Here is a 14,541-nt window from a genome sequence, read left to right on the forward strand (position 1 = left end):
GCTATCAGTCATTTGGGTTTTTGTTTTTCTAGCCCCTACAAGCATCCCACAAAGACATCACTCATATGTAGTGAAAGGGTGATACAACAAGAGAAATGTAAGACTCAACAGCCTCCTCGGCTCCTCCTATCCATATCGGTCGGTTGTATTATTTACTGATGCCGACTGTTACCAAGGCAAACCATTTGTAGTGATTTGCTCAATGTGTAGGCAGCGTGTGTGTGAAGGTGAAACCCCACACCGATTCCTGAAGGGCTGATGTATCGGAGAGAAGAATAATGGTTGAACCTTGGCATCATATGGAGATAAGTGAAGGAACCACACATGGTTACATTTCTACAAAAGATTGCACCCGTTTTATCAATCTATGGCGGGTAATGGCTGCAAATGAGATTAATGTGATGTTTTTAGTGGTTCCGGCGTAAACACGACTTCGCCTCGCATCAGTCAGAACTGAGTGTCAGGTGGAAAATGTGAAACAGTTGGCTTTATAAAAGGGCAACACATGCAGCTTTCTTTATCAGAGAATCAACGATATGCATCAGCTCGAGGGCAATGAACGCATTTAAAAGCACATTCTCTCTTTCTCCTAGACACAGCCTTCTAGTCATATAATATGATCCAGTTAGTAGCTCCACGCTAGGATAGGAGGTGTTGTGCCTCTTGTTAACACACCCACACACACACACATACATAGAGACCCTGAGACAATGACAGACACCAAGCCCTAATTAGGTTGTCATGCTGAGCGAGCGAGGGAGAGACAGAAAGAGAGAGAGAGAAAGAGAGAGAGAGGGGTGGTGAGAGAGCCTATTAAGGAGGATAGGTGTCAAGCTCTGGCAGGAAAAAAAGCAGGTGGGAGGAGAGGCAGAGGAGTGGGAGGACGAGGGGATGAGAGGGAGGACGATGAGGGGAGGTAAAGAGAATCGGGTGCAGACAGGGGGAAACAAGAGGAGTGAGAGAGAGAGAGAGAGAGAGAGAGAGAGAGAGAGGAAGATGGAACAGGAGCCAGGAGCCAAAGAAGGAAAACAGGAGACAGAGGAGAGGTGAAGGAGATGGAGGCAGCTGGTGAGATGAAGGGACGGAGAAGGTAGAGGTGAAGGTAATCAGAGGAGGGAGATGAACAGGATCTAGTTCTTCTAGTGCAACTTAAGTTAAAGCCCCCTGGAGTTTCAAAGTCAGATGATTGAAGGAGTGAAACCAGGAGAGAAAATCCCTCGAGATATCGTCTTTGGTTACATAATAATTGTGGTTCTCTACATTTTGGGTTTTACTTTCAGCTCCAGCCATCTTTCCTATCAGTTATGATGACATACTCACTAATGTAATTGCTTCAGTCAGATTATCTAAATGGCTTTATTTGGATGTGGAAACTTGACCCTGAAAGCTGACCTGAAGGGCTTTCAACCACACCTCATGGACTTCATCAGCAGTTGTCATGGAGATAGCTCAGTTGTCGACAGATGTTCCCCTATATGCATTGTCTTATGTTGTGTCCCAAATACAATCAACTGTTATCATGTGACTGAAGTTCTGTACTTAGCTAAAATGATGATAGCATGAGCTATCTCCATGACAACTGACCAAACTACATCCACTGATGCAGGCTGTGAGGTTGAACCCTTGAGTCATTTTAATCTTAATTCACATTTGTCGGGATGCAGAGGACATCAAAGATCATTCATTATTATTTTACCTTGCATGGTGGCACAACGGAATACAGTTTGTGTGATTTCCTTATGCTGCCAAACAGGACCACAAACAACAAAGCAATAACATGGTGGAGGATGACTGTCGGCGTCCCACAGCCTGAGGGGGAGACACGAGTTCAGGCCAACGAGGTCCTAACCACCAGCAGCTTCTAAATCAATTTAAATTTAATATAGATTATTTCAAATGCTTGTTTTTGACTCTGGCTTAAAATAAACTCATAAAAAAAGCCAAATTGAAAAACAAAAGCTGAGTTTTATTTTAAGGTTATTCATTACATTGAAACAACAAATATCATCACACAGGGTTACTGGAAAATAAGCCGGGGTATGAACTTGTCCTTATGGATATTTGCTGAAGGCAAAATATTTACTTTTCAGAGGGCATATTTTAATTCAGTTCATTATGCGCACACACACACACACACACACACACACACACACACACCATCCGCTTGCAGGTAAACAACACTGTAAGCCTTGTTCTGGGCTACAAAGCCAACTGGTGAGCGAGTTGATACCCCGCCACCACTACCACCTCCACCGTAGTATCAAACATATTGTCACACACACACACACACACACACACACACACGTATCCCTAAAGGGCCACATAGGACTCAGGCCAGTTTCTGCTGTTGTGCCAACAGCCATATTGTAAATATTCAATTTACTAAACTGGCAGTATTCCAGAAAGCAGGACAGAAATATGCACATGCACACACACACACACACCAGCAACACCTAGACACAGGAGAGATGTCTTGATATTCTCGAACAGACCTCAACAAATGCCTTAAAGTCACGACTAGGGATGCAATTTTTTAAAATGTTTTTCTCTGAACGATAGCCGACCCTCAGCTCGTCACCTGCTGATTAAAAAGAAGGGGGTCAGCGCTGAAGTTATCAACAGCTCCGGCTCAGGCTCACCTTTAAGGTGGACTCATCTTTAAGGTGGACTTACCTTTTAAGGTGGACCTGCTGTTCTCCTTTAAGTGAATAGCAGCTCCTCTGCTCAACTTATTTGTACTTTTATATTGATATTTATTTTTACTGCTTAACTGATTGCATTAATTGGTAAAAATGTGCATTGTTGGTCAACACTTAATTAAATGGTTAATTATTACTAACTGTTTTGTATACTAGGGAATCAAAAGACAGAGTAAATATGCTCCGTGAATATGATAAGAATGTTGATGATAAATATTATTATGTTTTGAAGTGTTGAGGAGGCAAAGGGGCATTTGTTTTCTCTCACATACTGAGCATTTCCAAACAAAAACCCACATTGCTTTTCTTCAAACATCCCATAAATAGCGCTGCTATTTGCCAACACAATGAAAATGAAGCACCTGGGCGCAGACGGAACACTCGGAATCAGAAATCTATTCCGACGGCCGTTCCCGTGTGATGAAACCCACGTTGCCGAGACGACTCAGAGAGCAGCGCTCAGTGGCAGAGTCGGGCCAAACATACTTTGCTTGCGCGCTGGTGAAATCCTCGCCGTATATTATTTAGTCTTAAGCAGCAGATGTGCTGTGGCTGGAAGTAAAACTTCTAATTAAAGTCTGTGTTTTCGCTCAGTGCACTTTGACCTGTGGCTCCCATGAGGCGACAGAAGCAATGTTCACAAAGACTTATAAACGAAGCATCAGCTGGAGCAGATATAACCCTAAACTGTGCTTCCTTAGAGAATCTAGGCTGAAACAAAGCAACGTTTTTTAATCACTTTAGGGTGGAGTCATGACAGTGTCAAGTTATTAGCCCAAGATGTGTGTGAAGGTACCTTAGTACACAGGTGTAGAATCCATTGTCTTCCATTTCAGCAGATCTGAACCAGATGGAGTCGTCTTCTTTACTCAGCCTGTGACCCGAGAAGATTATCGGCTCCTGCAGAGCACAGTACAAAAACACAATGTTAGAGCAATAACACCACAATAACTGTCACAAGATATAAGCGTGTTAAGTACAGAGACATAAAGTCCATCTCTATCTGGCATTAACATAGTTAATAGAAATACAATGCCATAGAGCAGCAGGGCAGACCATTGCACCCATAGGATTAGGAGATGCATATTACATGCATCATCAGGTCGAAGTGTAATCCAGCTAAATCCTGTTTTACCATTCAGATATAAACCACACTGCTGAGAAAAGAGGGAACAGAGTTTTATTCTACCACATGGGACACAGTATGATTTATCAGTCCCTCTAGTTTCTGTGTATTGGCTATTACTCAGACACAAGCACAGCCAAAGAAAGTAAAGAGAGATTCTTCACACTTTTACACTTTATACTTTTCTTTTTGTCATGTGCATACTGACGGCTTAAAGTGTCCTTTTCCAGTGTGACCACTTTGAAACATATTTAGAATCGGTATGTCGGCTGGAGTTGGGAGAAGGCTAAGAACTAAATTATTAATTTCAAAATAATAATAATACATTTCCAGTAAATTCTATGGTACAGCATATCCTGCTCACTGATTTCAATCAAATCCAAGCTCACAGCCTGAATCTTCATTTGCAAATGTAGGTAAAACATTGTACATTTTGCATTCTACTTCCAGCACTTTTTCCATTAAACTAATCAGTAATATTTCTGAAAAATAGTCACCAGTGGTAGCACCAGACCACACTGCTGCTAAACAACACTTCAAACTGTGAGTGAAGAAGGATTCATTGATTTTATATTCTGTATCGTCTTTAATGGAGGAGACTTTCCTCAGACAGAATAAATCACGTTTTATTTGTTATTCCAGCCTGACATGTGCTTTTATTTTTGTATTTTATCTGTTGATGATTGCGTACCATCCAGTGAGTTCATATTTGTAATATTATATTCTATAAATCCATGACTTACTGAAATGTCCTGGTTTTGTTTCATGGCCATGCATGATATAATAGTGTTTGTTCAAGAGTATTCACTTTCTTTACATTTTAATACTGTAATTAGTATTTATTATTTATTCAATAGCTAAGACTTTTCTGCTTTTAATCCTAACTATTTAAATAAATAAAAACGAACACAAGCGGGACATATTTGAATCTTGATTATTGTCACTTTTACCCTCCAACCTCATGGGCTTTTATACCACGTGGTCTTACCTCAGCATCTCCTTTGTTCTTGTACCAGATGAGGCGCAGCTTGGCGTTGGTTGCCATGGTGTAGTTGGTTCGGATGTAGCTGTAGAACAAGGCACATTTCACCCGAACAGGTTCATCGGCCAGAACGTGGTACTCCTTCAGATCCACCGACCAGTCGATGCATCCGTCCACTGCGAGCAGAGACAAACAGACGGACAAATATTGAGCATTTGCTGACAGATATAAAGTATACAGACCATTGGACTGTGGACAGACTCCAAATCCCACTCCACTGCAGGGGGAGAGAGACAATGATGGAAACAGAGAACAGGGTGAGAAACTGAAATAGGTTGGGAAGGAAAACATGAACGGTCATCAGAAACAGTTTATAAACTAGTCTTTGTAGAGAAAACATGCTTTTCAGGGAGAAAGAGCGATGAGAGAGAAACAGAAAGAGAGAGAGTGAGTGACAGGGATATTGTTCTATCTGGTTTATTTGCCAATTTTGTTGTTTTTCGTGAGCCTGTTAGAGGGGCAAACACGGTAAAAGATTAAAAGAGATAGATGTAGAAGATGTAACTGTACTGTATACGTCAAAGGCAGAACTGGAGGGAGTGACAAAAAAAGCAAGTGTAGTAGTTTAACTGAACATCTTAATTGAAAAAGAATCAATGATTTTTTGTTTTAATGAACTGATTTCACCCAAAAATGTTTGCCTTTCTTGTCATTTACATTTGAGATGTGTTGCAAGAAACTGAAAAACAGGACAAATAGCGATCAGTGAAGAACAAAATGGGAGAGACAGCGAGACAGAGATTCAAAGCAAAGAGAAGGTGGTCGAGGCCAAATGAAGATAGAGAGAAGAAGAGAGTAAGTGCTGCAATGTCGGAGGTGTGTGTGTGTGTGTGTGTGTGTATGGGAGGGGGAGGGGGACCCGGTCAACCGTAACAAACAGGAAACAAGTTGTAGATGGAAGACAAGTAGGAGCTGGTGAGACGTAGAGGTCAAGATGGAAAATGACAAGGAGCTTTTCCCAAATGGACTTCCCTCCTCCCCCTGTCTCCGTCCTTTGGTCCTCTGACTCTCCTCTCATGGTCTGAGGCTCAGATGGATGCATTCCGTTTTAAATGAAGCCTCCAGACACTGCCTCAACGCCTTCCCTATGAATTAGAGCCTGCCACCCTGCAGCAGTGGAGCCTCTGGTTCTTTCATCTACCCCCAAAAAATACCTCCACAGCCTCACATCCTGATTGATTTCCTCTTGGTTATTGATTATGCAATACTGGGACCAGGGTTGTAAATACAAATACGTTATATGTGTAGCACCCCTTCACTCTATAGAGAGTATAGGTTACCCTTTACACTGGAGGGATGGGGAGTTTGAGTTTGAAATCTTAAGGTTGCTACCTCGAAGGTTTACCTGATTCGGGGGATATTTAAATTACCCTCTGAATAAACGAATAAACTGATAAACTTAGCATTCAATTAAATAACTGACCACAGACAACTTTTTGGGGATGAAAAAGGAATAAAAGTTTACTGCATGTTTTTTTTTATAAAATGTTCAAATAATATCAACCCTTTCGGGGAACCAAAACAACAATAAGACACTACAGCAGACTCTGTGTATAAACACAATCCTTAACTCTAAACCAATGGGCACACACACACACACTCACTCACTCACTCATGGAAATAATAAACGTTGCAGGCCTGTAAGCTCGGTGAGGTGATGACTCCCGCGTCCTGATCCTAAGCCGAGCAAAATTCACGAAAGTCTAAAAACTCAACAGTTCAGTCTTTGAGGGAAAACAAAAAACAGTTTTGTAGTCCAAAATTGAAAAACACGTTCACAACGGAGGTGACGGTAACGGCAACGGTGATGAAGTCCTCGTCGAAAAAACACCAACCATCCTGTCCTGTCAGCACTGACGTCCTCAGATCCAGCAACTCAAACGGTTTAACTTTAAACGGAACCTTTCGCAAAATCTACTGATATAAAACAATCAATGTGCCGACTGTCCACAGTTTTGTTCTATCTAAAAACTAAACATTCAAAAAACAACTATCTACCCTTCCATATTTCTGGCGTTCTTTATCTATCACTCTCTTCTCCCTCTCCTCCTTCCTTCGCGGTTCTCTTTTTTGTCCGTCAGTGTGAAGACAGCAGGTCAACGCTGATTATTTGTCACACAACTTGCTTATTCAGGTTACGGCACCTCCGTAGTTATTTAAACCCAAAATGACGATCTTTAATAGTTTTGTTGCCTAAACCTAACTGAGTTGTATCCTGTGGAGTCGGAAGTTTATTTTGAAAAGTCAAAATAAACTTGTATGCATGTAGCGAGCGGGAAATGACACATTTTTCTGGATTTTGAAAGAAAACACGCAAAAGAAATGTGTAGTTACTTCTCGAGGGAATATATATAGTATGCCGACAGTAGCTTTGCGGTCCCCGCCTATTGTGTCCACCCTTATATGGCTACACCCCTCGTGGAGTTTCTGCCAAAAGCCAGAAGTCAGACGATTGTCACCGTGGCTCCTGCTTTGTGTCGACGCACACACGTTTGGGCACACAGTAGAAACGTGTCGAGTGTAATTTGTGTTGAGTTCAGTCACATCCGGAGATTAAAGGACTTCATTTGCATGAGTTCGCGGCGCAGATTTACAGCCGCTCGCTTAATTGGTTACATTTATAGATTTTGCAATATGCATTAAGTCATACAGAGGCAGGATGGATTTAATGTAGTATTAGCGTACAAACACACACACACACACACACACACACACACACACACACACACACCTAAGCAGATTTATTGCACACACAATCAATTTCTCACTCTCAAATGATTTAGCACTCATCCATGTCTCTTTCTATAACACGCGCACACACACACACACACACACACACACACACACACACACACACACACACACACACACACACACACACACACACAGTATTTAACAGCAGTCATTTAATCATTGACAATGTTGCCAGATATAGGACTAGATTCATAATAACTCACTGCGTGCATGGGAATGTGTGTGTGTGTGTTTGTCAGTGTGGGTGGGTATGAGAGAGAGGTTTGAATGGAGTTGGAAATGTGTGTGTGTTAAAAATTAATTAATGAATAGACCCACCTGACTTTGTGGTTGTAAATTAATGAGCTGACACAAATTGAAGGTGTGAGTGCAGTCCATTCAACACCTAACACAGAGGATAACACACACACACACACACACACACACGGATGCAGCGAGGGCATCGCATTAATAGAAACCCACATTAGTTTGGTCTACTGGACTAATGCCTTTTGTTTCAGACAATGTATAACAGAGGTCACACACACACACATTCATATACACACTCAAACACATTAGAGCCACGGGGTCATGTGTAGCTGCAGGTTATAACCAAAATAAACTCCCAATAATTCATTCATGGCTGCCTTTGCTGGCGCCCGTGCATTAATCTGTGTAGGTGAGAGTATACGTGCGCGAGCGGTGGGGGGGGGGGGGGGGGGGGGGGCTGCTGCACTGCCTGTGTGTTTGTGTGTGTGTGTGGGAGAGGACAGCTGCATGCTTGTAGACATATTAAATGTGTGGGCGAGGTGTTAGCGCGGCCAGATATATCATTACCGTCAGCTCTATTTGCATGTGATTCCAAACGGGCAGAGTGGAAATAAGCCCGGATAAATGGCAAAGTTTCAGAGTTTGGAAAAGTGCAGAGAGGTTTTTTGGGGGCTGAACACATTCAAACGAAGTCACACATCTAAATATAGTTTTTTTGTTGTTGTTTTTTGTTTGGCTGACGGTTTTATCATTGAGGTTTCATATGAAGTGAAAAAGAGAATAAAAGCCTGTGATTCGGATCTTTGAGGAGACACAAAGAAGGTGAGGAACTGTTTTGTTCTCGAACTAGCAAACAAGGTTCTGAGGAGAATTAAATGGCTGTGGATTTATATGCCAAAAAGTTTTATCGTGTTATTTGGTGAACATCCTCAACTCAATGTTCTCATGTTGATAAGTTGAAACGTCAGTTTGACTTGGAAACAGACATCATCCCATTCCGTGAGAAGTTGAATGTTTCTCATATCTAAATAGAACGGTTAGTCGACTGTCTGGGTTTCCGCCAGTGTAGCGCCAGATAGAGCGTGTTTGACAATAAATATGAAGTTATCCGTAACACAACTGTGAACGTATAGCAGTGCAATGTGTGTCTGTACAGACTATTTGTCAGGGTGAATTGATATTACATCTCCTCAAGACCTAAGTTTATAAGTTCCCGTGTCGTTCTTGCCACCTGCTGATTTAAATAAAGGGGCTTAGCCCCGAAGTTAGCAACAACTCCAGTTCAGGTTGACTTATTAAGGTGGGCTGACTTTAGAATGGACTGATTTTTTAAGGTAGACCAGCTTTTCTCCTGAAAACGTTTGGCTCAGCTTTGTATTTTACTGACAAAACTTATCCATGAAAATTCTCACTGTCGATTCCTCATTGACATCCCTAACAAAAATATGAAAGCAATGATGAACTTTGAGTTTGTGCGGCGGTGCTCTACTGACAGTAGTTAACTCAAATGAATAGTCCTGAGACAACCCTGCTTCACTCGGAGGATGTTTTTCCAGACAGACCAATAAAAAACGATAAGTGCTTCCAAAGAACTGCCCAAAGGTTGAATCATTATTTCCTCATATAAAGTATTACAAAAGGTATGTTCTGCTATGTTTAATAGCTTGAGGACTGTGTGTTATGTGGTGTGTGTGCAGGACGCAGCATATTTAGTTCAGGCCTGTCACTCAAACACAAAGCCCTTCAGAGCCCCCAGCCTGTCTGCATGCTCCCACAATCCCCTGCAATACCACTACAGCTGCTGCCATAATAATAGCTTGACCTGACCTCACACACACACACACACACGCACACACACACACACACACACACAGGTAATGATCTTGACATTCACAAACACAGACGCACAGTCACGAGAAAAAAAATAGATGGAAGGGACACACACACACACACACACACACACACACATATAAGTCTATCACCACTGCAGGGCAATTTACACCCAAGTGAGAGGGAAAAGAATAGAGGCAAAAAAAGGAGAAAAGAGAGAAAGAAGGTGAGAGAACGAGATTAGAATGAGAGAGGGAGAGAGAGAGAGTACCCGCCATTTGGCCCAATGTTTTTGAGCTGATGTTCAATTTCAGCACACAGCCGACTTGATGGTTACTTCTTTTCTCTGAACACATTTTATGAGAATAAGCTTCAGCCTGGATAGAGATTTATATGTGTCTGTGTGTGTGTGTGTGTGTGTGTGTGTGTGTGTGTGTGTGTGTGTAAGAAAGGCGTCGAGAAGAAGTGTGAGAAAGAGAGAGACAGAATTTACCATTTTCAAAATGACTCCTCAAAATTAGTTGCGCAAACCACACACACACACACACACACAATCTATTTAGTGAGCTGCATGAATATGGTAATGAATGTGTGGGTTACTGCCTTCATTCAGTGCCAAGGAGCTACAACAGCATCTATCAGCATATGAGACTTGTAGTGCAACACACACACACACACACGCGTATAACCCACACCGATGGTAGAAACACACACACACACACAAACACACAAGCGTCAATGCTGAATAAATGGAGTTGACCACAATCTGCCCTCTGTCTAATGCTACCAAACAGGCTGAAATGTATTCACCCTCACACGAGGAAACACACACACACACACACACACACACACACACACACACGAGTTAGCGCCTCGTCTTTCAAACAACCCGTACTGTTGAACAAAAGAAAGAAGTAAGCGGCATTTATTAAATGCAAAACAGCAAGACAATCGGAGACTTACGCTTTCTCTCTCTATACATGCTTAAAGGAACTTATCTCAATCTAATAATATGTTGGAAGATTTGGTCTAAATTCAGTATTTAAAAACGATCCGTCAGTTTGATTGGACTTGTGCCACTTTGAAAGATGCTCTAAACTGTCCTAATAAAGATGTTCAACATTGTTTATTTACAATCACTCCCTGCCATTGTGGAGCTTTATGCCGTTTTGCCGGCTACACTCGTTCAGAGTGCGTTTGTTTGTATGCCCTCTGGTGTTTCGGAGAATACTGCAATGAACAGCGCTCCATCTGCGGAGGCTCGCGCTATGGTGCAGAGCCTGACTGTATAATAAAGCTTTAACCTTTTGATGTGACTCTTGATTTGGTCTGAACTTCACAATTTGAAGTGTGTCCGTGCAAAGCACATGTACGTATTTGCACAGGGACGGTTCCATGACATCTTGGTGAACCTTGCGGTTGGATTAAGAGGTAACAGTTCACTGGTGGTGAAACAACCCATCAAACGTTTAAATCTTCAACGAGCTGGTGTTTTGTGCTGTTTTTATGACTTAGCTTTTATCCTTGCGCAACTGTTTACTTCCATTTATCTGGACCGTGTTATGTTTTCTCTAAGAGGAGGCTTTTGTAGCAGAGAAGCTTTGGACCTCTTCACCATCAATAAACGGTCAGAGTGCCCCGGAACAGCAGAGTGGGCTCTCTAAAAGAGAAGAAGAGAAAATGTGATTGGATTGGTCAGGCTGGAGGCCAGGCTCACCATCACGGCTTACAGTGCCATTTACAACTGTGCTAGAGCTCTGCCATGTGCCCCCTCGAAAACATTCACTGAGCTCATGCCATGGGCAGTGGAGTCACGGAAATAAACGCGTCTGGAAATCATGAAAACGTTCGGAAAAAAGTGCTCGCTTGGTTTTGTCCATCAGACCACGGAACAGAGAGACAAACACAAGACGAAAGATTCGCGAAGCAGAAATAAAAGAAAGGAAACGCAGAGGATGAGGGAGTAGTTTTGACCCAAAATACTTAATGAAAAGTAATGAGTCTCATTTCCCTGGAAGGCAGAACACATTGGCCTTCCTATTAACCATAATAACTCGTAAAAGAGGCTCACGTATGGATGGATGAACAGACAGATAGGGAGGGACGATGGAGAGGAGGAACAAAGGAGGCACGTGTGGATGAGCAAAAGAGTCATATCAGGGGAGGTAAACAGAAAAAGAATCTTTTCCCTTATCAAGTTACTTCTCGTTGAATAATGAGAGAGGAAACAAAGATTAAAAAGGGCCGAGATTAGCAGAGGAAGATGGGGGAAAAGCTGTTTGTCGCATTACAAACATAAATAAATCAATGTCAAATTAAATGTGGTACCTTGGTATAATTACACGAATAAATGAGATCAGAGAGGAGATGAATGATGATCTATCGCCAACAGGCAATGTGAGTCTTTCTGAAAATGAACACCGTATTTCCCATCAAACCAAACGCCTGCTGGGGCAATCCGCACTCTTCTTCATTTCGTTCCCAGATAAAGATGTTGGAGTGACTCTTCCTCCGGCACTTTTGAAGCCTCTGCCATCTGCTACTGACACAAACTATAAACTTCATAACTTCATTTGTGCAGGAAATACAGTGCCCTCTTCACGGTGTGTATAGAAATCAAGCAGCAACCTCCGGTTCTGCCGAGTGAAGCCAATGCTGAAGTGTATTGAAACATGCATTCTCTCTACTGACCAGCAGGAGGCGACACCTGTGGTTGCAAAAAGAAGTCTGGTTGTATAGAAGTCTATGAGAAAATGACTCTACTTCTCTCTTGATTTATTGCCTCAGTAAACATTGTAAACATGAGTTTATGGTCTAAATCTCTAGTTTCAAGTCTTCTTCAATACAGCATGATGTTCATTTAGTACATCATGGTCCATTTAGAGTCAAACAGACCATAAAGCAGGGGATGCTTTTAGCCGGGCTTATTGTGATTGACAGGTTGCTGCCGCTACCAGAGAGGTTTACGGTGTCTCTACGTCGCTCCTCCGCATTCCAAATATGGTAACTTCTGTTCATTGGTTGCTGAAAAAATGGCCGTAATCCACGATGGTGAACTCGAGGCTTCAAAATGACTACAAACCAATGGGTGACTCCATGATGACTATGTCCACTTCTTACATTCAGTCTATGGTAGAGATCTACATTTGCAGTAATGGCAGGCAAGCACAAGACATGCAAATGGAGAATCAGAGTCTTTCCTTGAAATGAGGCGGAGGTGGTACCATCTTCACCTGGCTAAAGCGAAAGCTTTTTTTTCAAAGATGAATACATTACCTCCAAACTAGCACAGCTGAAATATGATTTCATCACACTGACAGACGTTACCCTTTGTTCAAACAAACAAAGATTTTAGTATCCAACACTTGATTAAACGAGCTCACGGCAGAAACGCTTCCAACGCTTCATCAGTATTGAAAAATTCAACTCCGACTGAATCTCGGAAACCCTCCTCTGAGAACAACCAAACAACTTTCAAGCTCTGAAAACATTGTCCTCTGTCAAAGTGCTGCTTTGTGTCGCTCTGCGTGTGTGTTTGTGTGTTCTCGTATGCACGCGTCTCCTGGCCTCGCCATTTGTCACTGTGTCGACGGAGCGTGCGGCACAGTCACTCCCGCATTTGTCAGGTTCTCTAGTGTGTTACGCACACACACACACACACACACACACACACACACACACACACACACACACACACACACACACAGGGCCCCCTTTGCTTTCTTCCTGCCCGTCATTAATAAAGAGAAGTGGCTGCACACCTGTTTACTGACAGCATCCTACAGAGAGAGAGAGAGAGAGGGAGAGCTAAGTGCAACAGAGTGTGACAAAGGTAAAGGGGAATGGGATTATTGTGACTGAGAACAGAGGGAGAAGAATTAATAAGTGAGAATGAAAACCCCTTTCAGTCTTACTGCTTGCTATGTAACAATGTTGGCATCTTAACACGTGGGTTTCCAATTTCTTCTCTTCAAAATTCCATTTCAGGCCTCCTGCAGCAAATGTTCTACATTTTGATAAAGAGATGTCTTAGTTCATCTGGGTTTGTCTCTTTAGTTCTCACTGTGTCCTCACAGAAGTTAGCTTAAGGTGCAGTAGAGCGTGTTCTCGTGGGGTTTTCAGGCTCCGTGGAAGCTGATCCGACCGACTGAATGGTGGTTTGACTGCAGATACTACTCAGGAATGTCACAACTGCAAAACGTACCTTAGGCTGTTTCTTTAGGCTAAAAGAAATATTTCCAATTTCACTTGATAGAATACGGCAGGCACATCTGTAGCCACGACAACGGCGGAGCGTTTTGAAGAAAAGCTAATAGACCATGTTTCCAATGAGCTGTATCTGTACTATGTGTCATAATGAATATGCTTTTCGAAATAAATGGTAAATGGACTTGAATTGATATAGTTCTTCTCTAGTCTTGTGACCACTCAAAGCGCTTTACTTGCCAACATTTACCCCATTCACACACATTCATACACTGATGGCAGAGGCTTCTAATCCATTTCATAACGCAGCCGGTTGTCCACACTAGGCATGGGACGATATGAAAATGCTCACGTCACGATCCTCCTCGCCAAAATACTCGCTATTAACAATAAATATCAAAATATGCTTAAAATCTTAAAATCGCCCCAAAACATACAGCAATCACTTCAGCTATTTGGACAAAAAAACACTTTTCCATTGAATGGGACACACGTCTTTCTGCCGTGAACATCCTTTTTAGTGAAAAACAAACAAACAATCCTAAACCAGGTATTAATAAGTCGTAAGGTCCCCTGCATGGATACAGGATAAATACAAAGTAGTGTGATTCTCTACCATGACAACATGCTAGACA

General features: G+C 42.2%; 1 protein-coding gene across 1 annotated transcript in view; it reads right to left on the minus strand.

Annotated features, from left to right (window-relative positions):
• Positions 1-14,541, minus strand: part of il1rapl2 (interleukin 1 receptor accessory protein-like 2) — a gene marked incomplete at both ends in the record, with an annotated part of 315,353 nt that overhangs the window by 137,815 nt on the left and 162,997 nt on the right. Inside the window, 2 exons of the mRNA XM_079167780.1 lie at positions 3,496-3,599; positions 4,814-4,983. Coding sequence (XP_079023906.1) covers positions 3,496-3,599; positions 4,814-4,983 — 274 coding nt within the window. The remainder of the gene's footprint in view (positions 1-3,495; positions 3,600-4,813; positions 4,984-14,541) is intronic.

This window comes from Pholis gunnellus, assembly GCF_910591455.1.
Source record: "Pholis gunnellus genome assembly, chromosome: 10".
Lineage (NCBI taxonomy): Eukaryota > Metazoa > Chordata > Actinopteri > Perciformes > Pholidae > Pholis > Pholis gunnellus.